At 53.2% G+C, this 17,863-nt stretch overlaps 1 protein-coding gene across 10 annotated transcripts in view; it reads right to left on the bottom strand.

Annotated features, from left to right (window-relative positions):
• Nucleotides 1-17,863, bottom strand: part of SEPT9 (septin 9) — a 181,089-nt gene that overhangs the window by 15,117 nt on the left and 148,109 nt on the right. Inside the window, exon 1 of one of the 10 annotated variants that reach the window (XM_010856241.1) lies at nt 17,671-17,842. The exons of 4 other annotated variants lie outside the window; for them this stretch is intronic. Coding sequence is in view for 1 of the 6 variants with exons in the window: in XM_010856237.1 (XP_010854539.1) it covers nt 14,364-14,511 (148 nt within the window). In the remaining 5 variants the exon portion in view is untranslated. Of the gene's footprint in view, nt 1-9,790; nt 9,872-13,887; nt 14,270-14,363; nt 15,801-16,459; nt 16,847-17,613; nt 17,635-17,670; nt 17,843-17,863 lie in introns of those variants that run through there. 5 more of the 10 variants (XM_010856243.1, XM_010856239.1, XM_010856237.1 and 2 more) reach the window with 5 other exon arrangements.

The following is a 17,863-nucleotide window of genomic DNA, read 5'->3' as shown; positions in this document are numbered from 1 at the left end:
GTGCCCCCTGAACCGCCCCCTACTCCTCTCCAAGGGCTCCAGGAGCAGCAGAGAGAGGCTCCAGCCGGCCCCTCCACAGGCACCAACATCTGCAGAAACCAAAGCGAAACCCCCTGCCCACCAGGACCCTGTTAGAGAAATAATCAGAGAAACGTGACAAGCGCCATCCTTCCCGCTGAGAGAAGGGCCTGGCCTTCTGCACAGGTGAGGGTCCATCTCCCCGAGGCCCCTCCTCTGGGAGGCTCCATGGTGGGCAATCCCCACTCTGTCTGCCTGAATGGCCAGCAGACACGGGACCCTCCAGCTACGCCCACCCTGATAGGAGGCTTTGGGGTCTGCCTTCAGGACCCCATGGGGGAGTGTAGAGGCGTCTAGCAGCCAGCCGGCCCAGAGATGCTCTCTGTGAAACTCGGGGTTTCTGTGACTCTTGCAGCCTCGAGGACTCTAGCCAGCTAGATGGGACAGTGGAGACAGGCGACTCCAGCACCGTCCAGTGAGGCAGCCATGTGTGCCACTTCCTAGAAATTGTGGTGGAATTTACAGAACACAAAATGTACCATCTTAACCAATTTTAAGCATGCAGCTTGGGAGTGTTAAGTCCATTCACGTTCTGTACCCAAGCTCCTAACTCATCCTGCAAAACTGAAACCGTGCCCGTTAAGCAGGAACCCCCACTCCATTCTGTTTTCTGTCTCCATGAATTTAGCTACTGTGCACCCCAGGTCAACAGAGTCACGCAGTATTCATCCTTTCGTGACAGGCTTGTTTCACCAAGGAGAATGCCCTCAAGGTCAGTCCACACTCTAGCAGGCGTCAGGATGTCCCTCCTTTTGAAGGCTGAGTGATACTCCAGTGTGTGGCTGGAGCATGTTTTTAATTCATTCATCAATGGACACTTGGATTACTTCTGTATTTTAGCTAGTGAACAGAGCTGCTGGGATCATGGGTACACAACTCTCTCAAGACCCTGCTTTCAAAGCTTTCCGAAACATTTTTGACCCGGTGGGAATGCTGAGTCAAATGGTAGTCATATTTTTAATTTTCTTCAGAACCACCAACTGTTTTCACAAACATGACATTTGAGCACTTAAAATGCAGCTAGTCTAACGGAGGAACTCAGTTTTTTATTTAATTTTAATTCATTTCAATTTAAAGAATGATACACGCCATGGGGACTTCCCTGGCAGCCCAGTAGTTAAGATTCTGCCCTTCAAACGCAGGGAGTGAGGGTCTGATCCCTGGTCAGGGAACTAAGATCCCATATCCCACAAAGCATGGACAAGAAATTTTTAAAAAATTTTTAATTAAAAAAAAAAAAAAAGAATGACACATGGCAAGTGGCAACTATCCTGGACAGCACAGAACTCTTGTCTAACCTTCTCATTTTACAAATGGGGTGTGATTTTTTTTTTTTCCTGAAATGCACTGGAAGCGGTCTAGCCAACCGGAGACCGTCAATAAATCTAGTCCTGTGACTTCACATTCACTCTCGTGATAGCGGATTAACATACGTGTCCCCCCAGCAGGCCATGAGCTCCAGTGAGGATGGCAGTGACGTGTGTGGATCCCCAGTGAGCCTCCAGGGCCCTACAGGGAGGGGACACTCAACCAAACTGAGTGAATGGGGTCTTGGGGGAGACCCTCGAGGCGGGGGACAGGGAGGAGGGGCTCTGCTGCCCGAGCTGCCCACAGACCCTCCACGACAACGGTCAGACCCACCTCCACACCTGCCTTCTCCTGACCCATCCCCACCCCCAAGACCTGTGTCCAGACCACCTCCTCCAGTGACTTCTGCCTACGGCTCACTCTCTTCCCTGTTAGCTCGGTTGTTGTTTCATACCCAGACTTTATCAAATGCTATTAATAGGAAAAAGGAAGCTCTTAACAGAAAAACAAGAAGTTTCACATTTACATCCAAGGTGACTTTCACTGCAGCCTCTGCATGCAAACAGAGAAAGAGGGAGCTGCCCTCTTTAAAAGCGGGAGACGCATGTTCAGGGAAGTCAAGTGACTTACCAAGGTCACACCGCACCACCAGCTGCTGCTCTCCACTGCTCCTACTTGGGAATCCCTGGAAAAGGGGATGGAGGGGGCGGCACAGACTGCCATAGCCTCTCCTTCCCGGAGTCACGCTCTGAGGGGTGCCAGGTTTGCTGGGGTGTGTGTGGCGGGGGGTGACCCCTGGGACAGCCTTGCTTTTGCTCCACTGGCTCAGCCACTCTCTCAGGCCCAGGGCGACATCCCTGCCCACCATAGTGCCACCTTCCTCTGGGAAAAGACAGCCCAAGTGACCAACTGGGTGGGGGTGACCTTACACGCTGGTTTACACCCTCCCTCCAGCCTGATCACTTTCTTTACTGCAGTAAAACAGACGCAAGTTACAACCTCAATCCCTTTAACCATGTTAAATGTTCATGTTAGCGTCCTTAATTACATTTACGATGGCATGCAACCATCACCACTACCTACCTCCAAACGCTTTTATCATCCTGGTCGGAAGCTCTGAGCCCATTAAACACTAACTCCCCGTCCCCCAACCCTGTAGGCTCTGTTCTGTCTCTGTGAATCTGGCTCCACTAGGAACCTCATATAAGTGGGAACATTCATAAGTATTTGTCCTTTTGTGTCGGGCTTCTTTCACAAGCATCATGTCCTTGAGGCTCCCCCCTGCTCCAGCATGTGTCACATTCCATTCCCTTTCATGTTTGAATAATACTTCATTGTTCATCCATTCATCCATCAGTGGACACGTACGAGGTTTCCACCTTTGATTATGACAAATAATGCTGCTATGAACACGGGTGGACACGTGTCTGTTACAGTCCTTGCTTTCAAGTTTTCTAGTATCCAGCCTAATTATCAATATTAATAGAACCCAGTTGGTGCTCAGAAAGGCCACGGTTTGGACAAGTAGGTAACATGGTCACCTTGTCAAAGCGAGGGGCAGTGCCCCCTGCAGACTTTGCGGCTGGGAACCAGGGCCTCGGATTCTCACTCTGGCTCCACGTGGCCCTCTGCGAGTCTCTCCACCCTGCTCTTCACTCCCTGATCTGACTTTGCAAGATCTTCAAACCCAAGGTTGTAGCTCAATCAGCGGCACCCCCACCTCCTAGGCCAGGGGGTGGCACAAAGCAGTGATTCAAGAAACATCTGAAAGGCCGTCCACCCATGGATGAAAAGCCAAAGGCGATGCGGTAACTCTACATAACGGATGATGAGCCATTAAAAGGTCGTCCACCCATGGACGAGAGGACAGACAGTGCAGGAAATCCACACGATGGACGATGAGCCATTCAAAGCACTTATGTCCTAGATGAAGGGATATGAAGATGTGGTGTATGCAGATGGTGGAATATTACCCAGTCATAAAAAACGAATGGAATAACAGCATGTGCACCTCCACGGATGGACCTAGAGATTATCAAACGCAGTTGTCAGTCAGCCGAGAAAGACAAATATCGCAGGACATCACTTATATGTGGAATCTAAAAAATAATACATTGACCTTATTTACAAAACAGAAACAGATTCTCAGACAAAGAAAAAAATACCAAAGGAAGAAGAGGGGGAAGCAAACTAGGACTTTGGGATTGGCAGATAAAAATTACTTTAAATAAAACAGATAACAAGGTCTTACTGTATAGCACAAGAAAATATATCCAATATATTGGAATAAACTAAAATGGAAAACAATCTGAAAATTAATGTATAAATGTAAAGAATATGTGTGTGTGTATATATATATATACGTGGAACTGAATCACTTTGTTGTACATCAGAAACTAACCTGACATTGTAAATCAATCGTGTGTATGCACGCTAAGTTGCTTTCAGTCATGTCTGACTCTTTGCAAACCTACGGACTAAAGCCCACCAGGTTACCCTGTCCATGGGCTTCTCCAGGCAAGAGTACTGGAGTGGGTTGCCATGCCCTTCTCCAGGGAAATCTTCCTGACCTGGGAATAGAACCTGGGTGTCCTGCATTGCTGGTGAATTCTTTATCCCAGAGCCACTGGGGAGGACCCATAAATCAACAGTACTCAAAAAAAAAAAAAAAAAGATTAGCATTGACATACATACTACTGTGAGGAAAAGAGCTAGTGGGAAGCTGCTATAAAGCACAGGGAGCTCAGCTTGAGCTCTGTGATGACCTAGAGGGGTGGGATGGGGGTAGGGGAGGGAGGCTCAAGAGGGAGGGGATATATGTATCCATACGGGCTGATTCACCTTGTTGTACAGCAGAAACCAACACAACATTGTTAATCAACCATACTCCAATTTTAAAAATTTTTTAAAAGTACTGATGTCCCGACACGCTGTGTAACAGATGAACCTTGAAAACAGCGTGCTCAGTGAAGAAGCCAGATGTAAAAGGCCACACGTGGTACGAATCCATTGAAATGAAATGTCCAGAAGAGGCAAATCCATTAGGACAGACAGCAGACGGGGCAGCCGGGGCTGGGCCATCACACCTATGGGATTCCTTTTGGGGGACAAATAAGACCCTGATGCTGGGAAAGACTGACGGCAAAAGGAGAAGGGGGTGGCAGAGGACGAAATGGTTAGACAGCATCACCGACTCAATGGGCATGACTGTGAGCAAACTCTGGGAGAGAGGGGAGGACAGAGGAGCCTGGCATGCTGCAGTCCGTGGGGTCAGAGAGGACACGACTTAGCGACTGAACAACAACATTTTCTGAAACTAGATACAACATTGAGAATACGCCCCACTGATGCACACGCTAAATGAGTGAATTGTACAGGGTGGGGATTCTGTCTCAATGAGCTGCTATACAAAGAGAGGAAAGTCGCTGCTGGTAGAGATGGACTGAAAAGAACCCACTGTGCCCAGGAGTGCCCACCAGCCAGCTGTACAGCTTGTGGACAGCTGAGGCCAGGATGCCCCTACTCAGGCCTAAGGATCCTGTGCCCACCCCACCCCCCAGGCTGTCCAGCTGCACAAGCAGCCCCGTCATCTCCCAGCGAGGACGTTCAGACCAGCAGGAGGAAACCTGGCAGTGTCTCTCTGCAGGCCTCCAATTTGAGCCCAGGCCTGCAACCCTGGTGGGCGAGCCCCTGCCCCCTCCTTCACCACAGGGGCCTGTAGGTCCGCCTTTTCTCACGAACTGATGGGGAGGGGGTTGCTCTTAAACTGGGGAGGAAGGGGTTCCATCCTCTTCCATCCACATGCCTTCACAGGGGGCTCTAGGTCGCAGCCCTGAGCCAGCGCCAACTTCAGGCTTCTGCTCCAAGGGACAAATTCTTCCCCCTTACCCTGGGGTCTGTGTATCTCGGTCTGTGGCTGGCTGGGACTGGGACAGTGGGACGCACATCTGGCTGGGATGCAGCCACCAGAGAGGAGCCCGCAGAGGGTTTATACTTCATTGCAGCCCTGGGCGATCATGGGCGGGGCCCAGCAGGCTTGCAACACCCAAGGGTCACTCTTCGCCACCGCCCCTACCTGTCTGTCCTGCTGTCCTTCCTGCAGCTCAGAAACATCCCTGAAGATTCCACTCTCTCCGAGCATCAAACTCTGCTGCGTGACATTGCTCCCAGCCAGAGGGGCACCTGTGTCACAGCCAGGGACAGAACCCAGGACCAAGCTCTCGGGGTAAAGCCGACTCAATGCCCCTCATCTCCCCCGATCCTCCCCAGGGACATTGGCACCATCATCCCCACCGGCCTTGCTCAATCACTGCCCACAGTGGCTGAGCAGAAAGCAAGGCTGACCCATCTATGGAAACCCACGAGATCACCCAACAGGAGCCAGCGTCACCAGGCAGATCCAGGCAGACCCACGCAGAAGCTTGATGTTGGGGTCATAGGGACCTGTCCACCACACATTCTTCCTGCAGTAAATGCGCCCCACCACCCGCCCTTGATGAAGCCTTCCTTCCCCTCTCCCAGCCTCGTCCAGGTGCTTCTCACAGTCATAGCCTCCTGCCTTCACTATGCACACATGTGTACCTTGGAGATGTAACTGTCCTAGAAAAGATGCCAAAGAAATGGAAGATGCCAAAGAGCTGGAAGAATCACACTCTCTGACTTTAGACAGTATTACTGATACAAAGCCACAGTCATCAGAACAGTATGGTACTGGCATAAAAACAGACACGCAGATGAACGGAACAGATCATAAAGCCCAGATATAAATCCACACGCTTATGGTCAATTAATCTACAACAAAGAAGGCAAGAATATACAACAGGGTAAAGACAGTCTGTTCAATAAGTGGTGCTGGGAACACTGGACAGCTACATATAGAATAATGAAATTAGAACATTTTCTTATGCCATATACAAAAACAACCCAAAATAGATTAAAGACCTAAAAGACCAGGAACCATAAAACTCCTAGAGGAAAACATGGGCAGAACACTCTTGGATATAAATCATAGCAATATTTTTTGGATTTGGCTCCTAAAGGAAATAAAGCAAAGGCAAACAAATGAGACCTAATTAAACTTTAAAACTGTTTCACAGTAAAGGAAATGATCAATAAAATGAAAAGATAATGCACTGTGTGGGAGAAAATATTTGCAAATGATATGACATACAAGGACAGGGAGACCTAGCGTGCCGCAGTCCATGGGGTTGCAAAGAATCAGGCATGACTGAGCGACCGAACAACAAGTGATGTATAAGGGATTAATATCCAACATATATAAACAGCTCATACCGTTCAACAATCTGATTACAAAATGGGCAGAAGAACTGAACAGAAATGTTTCCAAAGAGGAGATGCAGATGGCCAACAGGCAGAGGAATAGATGCTCAACATCACTAATTATCGGGGAAATGCAAGTCAAAATCACAAGGCTATAGCACCTCACACGTGTCAGAATGGCTATCCGCAAAAGGAATACCACAAATGCTGGCGAGGGTGTGCAGAAAAGGGAATCCTTACACACTGTTCATGGGAATGTAAATTGGTGTAGCCAGTGTAGAAAACGGTATGGAGGTTTCTTGAAAAACTAAAAATAGAACTATCCTATGACCCAGCAACTCTACTTCTGATATATATCTGAAAAAGCCAAAAACACTAACTTGAAAAGATGCATATACCCTAATGTCCACAGCAGCATTATTTGCAATTGTTGAGTTGTGGAAGCAACCTAAGTATCCATCAACAGATGAATGAATAAAGAAGATGTGGTACTCATACACACACACAAGAATATTACTCAACCATAAAAAAAAAAAAAGAGAAATTTTGCCATTGGCAGCAACACAGGTGGGCTTGGAGGGCATCACGCTAAGTGAAATAAGTCACATAAAGAAAGACACACACTGTATGAGATCACTAACATGCGGAACCTAAACAATACAGCAAACTAGTGAATACAACAAAAAAGAAGCAGAGTCACAGATACAGAGAACAAACCAGCAGTTACCAGTGGGTAGAGGGAAGCGTGCAGGGGCAGTAAAGGGGTGGGGGATTAATAGGTACAAACTGTTATGTATAAAATAAGCCAGAAGAATATACGGCACAATATAGGTAATATAGCCAATATTTTCTAATAACTATAAATGGAGTATAATCTTTAAAAAGTGTGAATCACTATATTATACACTTACAACACATAATACTGTCCATCACCTATACTTCAGTGATAAAACATGGTTATAAACAATTAACAGTAGAAAAAGATCCTGGGGTCCCAGTGGACCAAGACCGTAACAATGATACATTCAACGAACATTTACTGAGCACGTATTACATAGTAACAAAAAGAAGACACTGTATAGGCTTGAGGTCAGTCTGAATGAAAACTATGGTGCCACACAGGAAGAAGAAGTTTATTTATTCAAATGTTCATCAGCCAAAACTTCCAGGCAGATTCATGGTAATCCCTTACAAGTAAGGAACCCAATCTGGCACAGGATTCTCGTGTTGCGCATCACAAACCTCTTTTAGGAGCTGTTAAAAAATAGGGAGTCTCTCCCTAAAATAAGCACACATGAAGACAGGCAATAAATTGTGAATAAATTTGGACAATCTGTGGGGTTCATCAAAGAACCCCATAGCTTTCTTCATGAAACTAACTTGGTCTAACGAGAACTTGGAATTTAATCATTTTATTTCTGAATTGAACTTCTCAACATACAAAGATATTGTGGGTTCCATGGTCAGAAAAGGGTGAGGAAGAGTTTTTAAAAAAATGATCAGGGAATCCTATGGTGGTCCAGTGGTTAGGACTCAAGAGCTTCCACTGCAGGGACCCTGGGTTTGATCCCTGGTTGGGGAACTAGATCCCCTACGAGGCACAGCCAAAAAATGAGAAAAAAAAAAAAAAGATGAAAAATAACAATAAAAAAAATCAGGGTAGGGGGACTTCCCTGGTGGTACAGTGGATGAGAATTCACCTGCCAATGCAGGGGACACAAGTTCGATCCCTGGTCCGGGAAGATCCCACATGCTGCAGAGCAACTAAGCTTGCACGCCTGCAGCTACTGAGCCTGTGCTCTGCAACAAGAGAAACTGCTGCAACGAGAAGCCCTTGCACCCACCGCAACTGGAGAACAGCCCCCGCTTGCCACAACTAAAGAAAGCCTGAGTTCAGCAGCCAAAACTGCGACCCCACGGGCTGCAGCCCGCCAGGCTCCTCTGTCCATGGGGATTCTCCAGGCAAGAACACCGGAGTGGGTAGCCTATCCCTTCTCCAGGGGATCTTCCCCAACCCAGGGGTCGAACTGGGGTCTTCTGCATTGCAGGCGGATTCTTTACCAGCTGAGCTACCAGGGAAGCCCAAAAGAAATAAATAAATTAAAAAAAAAATTTTTTTTTGATGATCAAAGGCAGGAAAAGAGGAAAAGGGCAGAGGCTATGAAGCTGGTCTCCATCCCTGAGCCCAAGGAGAAAGCTGTGAGGGATGGGCAGGGAGATAAGGGCTGTCATTCCCTGCGGGGCTTTGAAACAGAATCTTTTCCCATTTACCAGATTCCGTTTTTCCTCGTGTCCCCGTGAACCTACCCCAGCCACTACAAACTCCCCATAAATGTCACAGGGGAACTTCCTGTTCCCTTCTAAAGATGGAAACACTGAATACAAATGACTGAATTTTGCAAATTTGTGCAGGCGGGGAATCAAGGCATGCATTTTTAAAGCGTACACGGCTCATCTAATTCAATAAGTAGTTTCAAATCGAATTACACTTCACACTTTGTACAGGGCAGAAAGTGTCTCCCCAAAGCCTGATGAGGAACCAGGAGGCCAGAAATCTGAGAGCCTGCCCTCTGGCCTGAAAGCCGGCTTAGAGATCCAGCACAAAGGCGAAGGCCTCTCTGAAGAAAGACGGGAGTTTGCAAACGCCAGGAGTTGCATCTCTCTCCCCATTGGATCTTTCCCAAGAGGAGACTCAAAACAAGGTCGCAGCTTTAGGGTTTCTGTGCAGGGACAGATTGGGTGGAAAGACTTCCCACGACCCCGCGCCCTTTGCAAGACCTGGGAGGGGACAGGGTAGGAACAGCCCCTGCTCCCACCCGACTCTATTCATTCAGGGGCCCAGGGCGCCCCAAAGTCCGGCGGGGGGTGATTCCCCGCTTCTACTGCCCACCCTTGTCTCTTGCCAAACCCTTTAAAGCAAACGTCTTCCCTTTTGTCCAGGAAAGAATCTCAAGAACCTCTTCGCTTCTGCCAACACGGTTTCAATTGGCGTCGGTCGGTGGAGCCAGATTTGGACGGCATCCAACGCTCAGCCCGCACCCCCCACCCCCTTCTGGAAGAGGCCCCCTCTGTTCTTTCATTTCCAGCCTGCCTCCCGCCCCGCTCCTCCAGCAGAGTTCCTCACCCGGGTTCAGCAGCCTATTGAGACATCAATCTTTGGTCAGAGCAGGCTCCAACCTGCACCACGTCCTAGGCGCTCTCCTAAAACGCGGTCTGCAGAACTGAGTGCCGCCGAATCCGCGAGGCGGAGGAGGCCAGGGATGAGGCCTCCGACTTCCTGTGTCAAGGGATTTATCTTTCATTCTGTGTTCCGCCGCCCACACTCGCCTCGAAGACTCAGGGAATGTGCCCCCGAGCCGCCTCCCACCCCAGGGAACCTTCCAGCAGGATAGACCCTGCCCCAAGGCAAACCCGGAATCCAGCCCGCCCACCACGTCCAGCCCACCACGTCCAAGCGGTCAGCCACAGAGAGATTCCGTTAGTTCTTGGCAAGTGCTCGCAAAGTTAAAGAGAGAAAGAGAAGACCTTCCCCCACAGATGGGTGGAAAGTGGCCATTTGTCACGGGGTGGAGTCCCCCGGGCCCCCTCTCCTATCAGCAGGACTGTCAGCAGACGCACACCAGAGCTCCGTGCTGGGGAGGCTGGGGGCGCCCACTCCAGCAACTGATGAGATCATGTAAAATAACAAAAACTAGACAGGGTCCTCTGGGGTGCAAGAGAGCGGCCCCCTGCCAGGAGCTAAGTAGGAAAAGAGCTCCCCCGCCCCAGAGATACCAAGCAATTCTCCAGTCAGATCATCTGCTCAGGCTCCGAGGTGCTGCCTAATGAGGTCTCCTCCCCCACCCGCCAAAGGACCCCCTACCCACCCTGATCCCTTCAGAGAGGCGGGAGCTGAAGGCACGGCCAGGGAGGGCGCCAAGCAGGGAGAGGCAAGTTCCTAGGCCAGGAGCGGAAGCCTGACCAATGACCCCGTAAGGAAGGAGGCCCCCTCATACCACTAGTTGGAGGGACCGGGAAGGTTGTGGGGAAGGCGGGAGGGTCAGCAGCTCTGGACCGCCTTGAACCATGTCACCGTCCGCCGGCAGCTCCAGCTCCGGGCTGATGTGAGTCGAGGCAGCTGGCATCACATCCCCCCCTCCCCACCTCCAGCTTCTTCCTGCTCGGGAGGTCAGGGGGTCAGGAAGCAGTGTGCGCAGAGCCTGGGAACCCACGCGGCCCCTCACACGGCTCGCTCCATGTCCACTCAGCAGAGAGCCCGCCTAGACTGTGCCCACCTGCCCACGGGGTTGCCCGGAGCCCTGCCTGCTGGAAAGGCACTCCTGCTCCCCACCCCACGCAGTGCTTAGCCTCTGCTCTCCCAAGGGAGCCCCTGGGCAGAGGGGATAAGCCGGGGCATGTCTGTGACATCTTGGGCCACACCATGAGCCACAAGGTCAAATGCTCCCTGAAGTGAGATGGGGATGGTGAGCTCAGGTATGTACACGCACTGGTCAACCACAGGCTCACCCCAGAAAAAAGCAGTGTGTGGACAGCATGCCTCACCCCCTCGGAACACATGTGCAACACCCATGGAACACTGCCCACAGGAGATGCTGGCCACGGGCAGGGTGCACAGACACCCCTGAGCCCCGTGTGGGTCGGACACTAGGCAGAGTCCCACTTCCTGCGCCTCCTGCACGCTGGCGCTGTGCATGATACAAAGCTTGGGTGCACCACTGGATCGGGAGCTCTGACCAGATGGAGCCCTTTGCAGGGGTCACCCCCCACCCCAACTTCTCCTCTGCTGCTCCTCCTCTGTCTCTGGGGTCTCCACTGCCTCGCTGGCTCCTCCTCTGCCTGTAGAACCAGTCTGATCCCAACTGGACACTCTTCCCAGTGATCCTGCCCATCCTCTGAGCATCAGATGCCAACCTCTGTTCAGAATCATACACCAGTGCCAATCATGACTCAGCAGAGATGGCCCACTGTGCCAGGCCCCCTGCCCAGAGCCGGGTATCCTCGGCCCCTGCCCTAGTGAAGCCTGGATGCCTCCCACTAAACATGCCGCCAACTGAGCTCTGGACCCATCCGTGCCACCCGCCCCCATGAGCAACGGCATCTCCACCCATCCAGTTACTACAGCTGGAAACCCAGGGGCCAGCCTTGGTCCCTCCTTCCATTGGCCCACGTCCAGTCATCCACCCCAAATCCTATCAATCTGAATCCAACACATCTGAAGGCAGTCTCCTGGCCTCCCACCTCCATGGCTCCCACAAGCCAAGCCATCCCCATTAAGTCCCCCACCCACCACCCCACCGCAGGGTCCATCCTTCTCAAGGCACCAGGAAGGCCTGTTTAAAACAAATTAATCGCATTGCTCCCCTGGCTTGAAAGCCTGACTAGGTCCCCCTGCACCTGGTATAACACAAGATCCCTGAGGCCCCAGAATCCTGCAGCTGGGACCCTGTTCCATCCCAGACTCCCTGTGTGACCCTGAGCAAGTAACTTAACCTCTCAATGCCTCAGGTTTCTGATGGGTAATATGAGATAATACCTGCCTTGTAAGAGTTCTGTGAGGACCAAACGACATATTTACAAAGCACAGACTAGAGCCTGGCACGGCCGAGGCACAGAGCATGTGTCAGTAAAATAGAAGCCCGTGCCCGGCTGTCCCGTTTTGACATGTGCACCATCTCCCTGGCTCCTTTCCTCTCCTCAAACAAGGCTCCCCAGGGAGGTCCTCCCTTGGCTCTGCTCCGGGGGACTCCCGGTGTCCCATGGTTCTCCTCCTGAGTGCCCCTGCTCACAGCCTGCAATTGCAAGGTCTGCCTCCTCTGCTCACACATCCCACAGCCTGGTACGTAAGATGTCGAATGAGTGAATAAAAGGACAGTTCGCTGCTTCCCGCCCTCCTCTCTTCCCAGAGCATTGCGGGGCCGCTGCTCCCAGGTCGGTGCAGGCAGCCCCTCCGCGAGGCTCCCGCGGTGCTGGCCTGCATCCTTTCCCACGGGCTTCCCGGGCTTCCCTCCGCTCAGCCTTCCGCGTGTGCCAGCATGTGAATGAGACGTGAACGATTTCTGGTTTCCATCCCCCTTCTGGAACCACAAAGCATCTTGTGAAAGGATGGATGCACTTCCTGGGACAGCTCCTGCCCATTCAGGAAATTCTGTTCAGGAAACCGTCAGTGAGGGCATGGGGATGCCCACAGGGGAGAGGAGACTGGGCGGCCCCTAATCCCTACCCCCTTCCTCGTGCGTGTGCCCTAAGCTGCTTCAGTCGTGTTCAACTCTTTGCCACCCTACGGACTGGGGCCTGCCAGGCTCCTCTGTCCATGGGATTCTCCAGGCAAGAATACTGGAGTGGGTTGCCATGCCCTCCTCCAGGGGATCTTCCTGACCCAGGGATCGAACCCGTGTCTCTTACGTCTCCTGCCTTAGCAGGTGGGCTCTTTACCACTAGTACCACCCAGGAAGCCCACACGCCTCCCCACCTACCCCTAACTGGGGCCTCTGGGCACGTGAGGTCTCCTCTCCCTGAAGCTTGGGCAGAGCAGGCAGGGGTGCTGGAGTGGGTGGGCATGGGGAGCGGGGCCCTCAGGTCTGAACACCTGGGCCCACCCGGGGCTCTGTCGGAACCCTGAAACCTCACCCACACCGCTCTCCACACTGCAGCTGACCTGGCCAGTGCCACGGAGAGGAGTGGGTCCCCTACGTGCAGTGGCCGGGCCACCAGGCACTAGGCATCCATTAATTTGCTGTCCAGCAGTTAAAGGTGACATAGCAGCAGCCTAAACTTAAGAGTGATTGGGTCAGCTGGCAAAGTATTAATCGCGACACCAGCAGGGCCTCTGCAGAAGGCCCCTAGAGCACTCAGTCCTGGCCCCCAGGAGCTTGCCAAGAACACAAGAAGCCGGGCCGGGCCATCAGAGGAGGGCTGACCGCCATCCGGGCTGGCCTGCGCACAGCACTTTACAGTTTACAGAGCGCTCAGACTTGCTTTATCGTATCCGATCCTCGCCTTCACATCCTTCCTTAGACTCTACACTTCCTGCCGTAATTAGCTGACACTTTTGAAATCAGACCAAAATAACAACAGCTATAGTAATAACACATTCTCCTACAAGTTGAGACGAAAGATAAAGGAAGGGGCTCGCCGGTCCCCAGGGCCTCCCCCACTTCCTGGGACCCAGCAGACCCCCCAACCCATCATCCCCTACACCCTCTGCACGCGGTGGAGACCTACTGTGGACCGAGACTGTCCGGCGTCCTCCAACCGATCAATTTGTGCCTCTGAAGGAGCTTCGCCTCAGTCAGCACAGGACCTGGAGGCGCCTCCAGCCCCCGAGGGTGGGAGCCTGTCCCCTCCCAGGTCTCCCCAACCCGCGCTGTGGGAAGGAGCCACATTCATATGGTAATTTCTGCCTGTGAACTGCCGAGGAGCAGAGGCCCCCTCCAGCTGCCCGGAGGGCGGGGAGGGCCGGGAGGAGGGAGGAAGCTGGACCGCCCCGCCGCCTTCCCGGGACCGCGCGCCAGTGGGCCCTCCCCAGCGCGCTCCCGGGCGCCACGCTCAGAGTGGACCCAGCAGGCGCCCAGACGTGCGCACGGGTGAGCCTTTGCTGGATGCACTTGTGTGGTGGCTTAAAAAGACAAGCAACGCGCATTCGTTCCGCAGCTTAACTTTCTGCCTGTGATGCACACAGCCGTCCAGAAAGGGTGTACCTTGTTGCTCCTGCAGATTCTGGGGGGGACAGCAGTCACCCTCACACCCTCCCTGGACCCCAGAGGCCGACCTCCCGTAAGTCCTGCATTTCACCCTCCCAGGAAGGAAACACCTCCCCCCTGGCCAGGAATGGAGACGGGGGTGCATCCTCGCCCCCACCTTCCCACTGGGGGAGGGTACTTCAACCCCGCCCACTCCTTCCACCCACTTCCTCTTTCGCTGCCTCTACCTCACTGTCACATGCCCCCCTGTCTCCCCTGGAGAGGACACACAAGCCTTCCTTCTCCCCTTCCTGCCTTGTCCTGGGCCCTGTGCAGGCCAAGGAAACCAGAAGTCAGTGGCAGGACCCAACAGGCTCCTCTGCTCCTTGATCCCACCCCCAACTCCTCCCTGCATTAATTCCTCATTGATTCATCCTGTTCCACAAAGCTTGGCCCTGGACTCACAGTGAAACCAAAGAACCCCCAGCCAACTGCACAGAGACACAGATTCAAGACTTGACACACAGTGCTCACAGCCACTGGGAGTGGGGCCCAAGAGACCAACAGTGCTCCCCTAACTGGGTGCTGGTGAGCCAAGTGCTCCCCACTGACTGTGCAGGTCCCCAAGAGAAACGAAAACACAGGTGCCCACCCAAACCCGGACCCCAGTGTTCACTGCAGCACGATTCATATGAGCTACAAAGTGGACACAGCCCGAATAAATGCCCATCAACCCATGAATGGATAAACACCACGTGATGCAATTGTTAGAGTGGAATACTGTGCAGCCATAAACAGGGATGGAGTGTGGACACATTACATATGGACGAACCCTGAAAACATTACACGGGCTGAAAGACGCCAGATACAAAAAGCCACCCACTAAAAAAAGAAAGCCATTCACGACAAGATTCTACCGATAGAAGTTACTAGGATAGGCAAATTCACAGACAGCAGGCAGATTCGTGGCTGCCAAGCGCTGAAAATGACCAGTAATGGACTTAAGACCTCTGAGGGGGGGTGACAAAAATATTCTGGAATTGGTGATGATGGTAACTTTGTAAGTATACGGGAAACCACTGAATTGTACACAATAAAAGGGTGCATTTTCTGGAATGTGGATTATATCTCCATAAAGCTATTATCAGCAACAAGCCCGATGACTGTGGTCCCCAGGGAATGAACCAGAACAACGGTGTCCTCTGGCCCACGGCTGCCCCCTCCACCCCCCGCACCAATCCAGCCTGCACGCCCCTCCCCCCTTTCCATTCAGCGGCCTGTGTGTGTATGTGTGTGTTGGGGGGTGATTCTGGTGACTTCTCCACCTGTGCGGCCGCTCCTCACACCACCAGTGCTCATAAGGACTCAACATGAACTTTTAAGAAGGGGCCTCAGCGTCACGGGCTAGAACCTGTCAAGTCATAGAATGACCCAGGAGCAAGCCCTGTTTACAGAAGGAAGCCTCACCCTGAAAGGAGGGGGATGTGGCAGCAAAAGCAGCCAGTCAGCAATAAGAAAGGCTGAACGTGGCTCATCCTGGATCTCTGCACAGGAGGGACAAGGGGTGAAAACCTTTGCTACCCAGGACACCCACTCAGACCCCTTCCAAGTGCCTGAATCAGCGGGGTGCAGCCGACGTGGGCCAGCGCCCACCTGCACCCTGCCACCGCCTGCCTGACCAGCCAGGTGCTGAGGCTGGTCGGAGTCCTGAGCACTAGCTAGTCCGGAGGAAATGATTGCAGAGCTGCTGGGGGGCCACCGCCGGATTTCCTGGGCTCACCCCAAATCCGTTAGAGGCCTAAGTCCTCCCTCTACCCCCTGTCCCAAACCTTCAGGATGCCGAACAAGCCACAACGAGAGAGAATTCAGTGAAGCCCGACTTTTATGAGGTGGTGCAGGCCTCAGAGGTGGAGGGGCCCCCAGGTTTCTCAAGGTTTAATTATAACTTTAGCACTTGGATTTTGGGGTGCCCGTGGTGTGAATAAGCTCTCTACTTCCAGCCATCCTCGGGGAGCCCCACGGTGAGCTGGGGGGGGAGCTCACAGAGAGGCCTCTGGCCTCAACTGTACCCACCCCACAAAACCCGAGGACCAGCTCCCCCACCCCTGACTCACATGTCTCCCCACAAGCCGGTGAACTGGAGCACGCTGAATGCAGAAACTGAGGTGCACGGGGTCACCCGCCCATCTCTCCGTGGCCCACGAGGGGCCTGGCCCCCAGGCACAGTGGCTCCTCTTCAGCAGACGGAGAGCAGATGGCTCCCCCGCCGCAAAGCGTTGCTGGATGAACACACGAAGGAGTGAGAGTGAGGGGGACAGAGCCGGCTGCTGGCACACAGACGGGGTCCCAGGAGCCTCGGGGAGACGGGACTGGGCCGTCCGGTTCCACGGTGGGCCCCAGAGGAAGCTGGGGAGGCAGCCAAGAGTTTGGAAAGATGGAAAAGGACAGCTGAGCAGCTTTGTGCCAGGCAGGCAGGAAGCAGGAAGTAGGCATCTGCGGAGGGGGTTCTGTGTGGGGGTGGCCCTCACGGAGGTGAGCCATGTGAGAAGCAGCTGCCACATGGACATGGGGCGCCCCCCTCACCTCCTGAGCCCCCTCCTCTGCCTGACTGTGCTCCTCACCATCGCACTCCAGCCCCGGAGGGTGGCCATGGAGGCCAAGAGGACACCAAGGCGCCTTCCTACCTGCCCTCAGCACCTCCTGGGCATTGGGTGACATGCGGAGGACCTTCTGTTTTCCCACTTTTTCAACAACTGCACTTAAACCAATGAAAAACAGATGCCTCTTAAAACGTGTTCTCCTTCCCGAGGAACAGTCTGGGAGGATGGCGTTTCGTCACGGACCTGTCCCAACCCAGTGTTCCCCTCACTTCGGTGCCCACCTCGGTCATGTGGGGAGGGAGGCAGGCAGCCCCCCTCCCCGCTGGTGACGAGGGTCCCGTAAGCGACACTCCTGGACGTGCAGACTGGGGACCCCAGGCACCTGGCCCTGAGGAGCCCACGCTTGGGAGCCGGCGCCGGTTGTGGGGCTCCTGGCCTGATGGGCCGACTGAAAAGCCACTGGGGTGACTGAAGGGACGTCAGCAGAGCGTGCGGTTTGCAGAGTGGCCCCAGGACCTCTGCTCTGTGTCCTCTGTCACTGCAGGGCCAAGGGAGGGCTCCCCTGTGGGAGGCTGTGCAGTGCCACCCTCCACCGCTCTCTGCACTCCCTGCCCCCCCCACCAGTCTTCCCCCCCAGCCCCCAAATGACAATCAACAAGGACTCTCACTCCAACTTAACGGGGCCGCTGTCCACCTGTCACTCGTCTCCGGGGCCCACAACTGACCCCAGCAACTGGCAGCTCTTCCTTGGTCCTGGGCAGCCGAGAAACAAAAGACTGGGATCCTGTCCTCACTTCCCAACGGCTCCCACAGCACCAGAGCTTGTAGGCAGGCCCGGGGTCATCTGATCCAGTCCCCTGGCCCAGGAAAATGTATTCAAATCACCAAAGAAACACTGCTCTTGGGTCCTTTCTCTTT

Source organism: Bison bison, unplaced genomic scaffold (assembly GCF_000754665.1).
Source record: "Bison bison bison isolate TAMUID 2011002044 unplaced genomic scaffold, Bison_UMD1.0 scf7180017864371, whole genome shotgun sequence".
NCBI lineage: Eukaryota > Metazoa > Chordata > Mammalia > Artiodactyla > Bovidae > Bison > Bison bison.
Note: the sequence above shows the minus strand (reverse complement) of the source record. Positions and strands in the feature narration are given on the sequence as shown.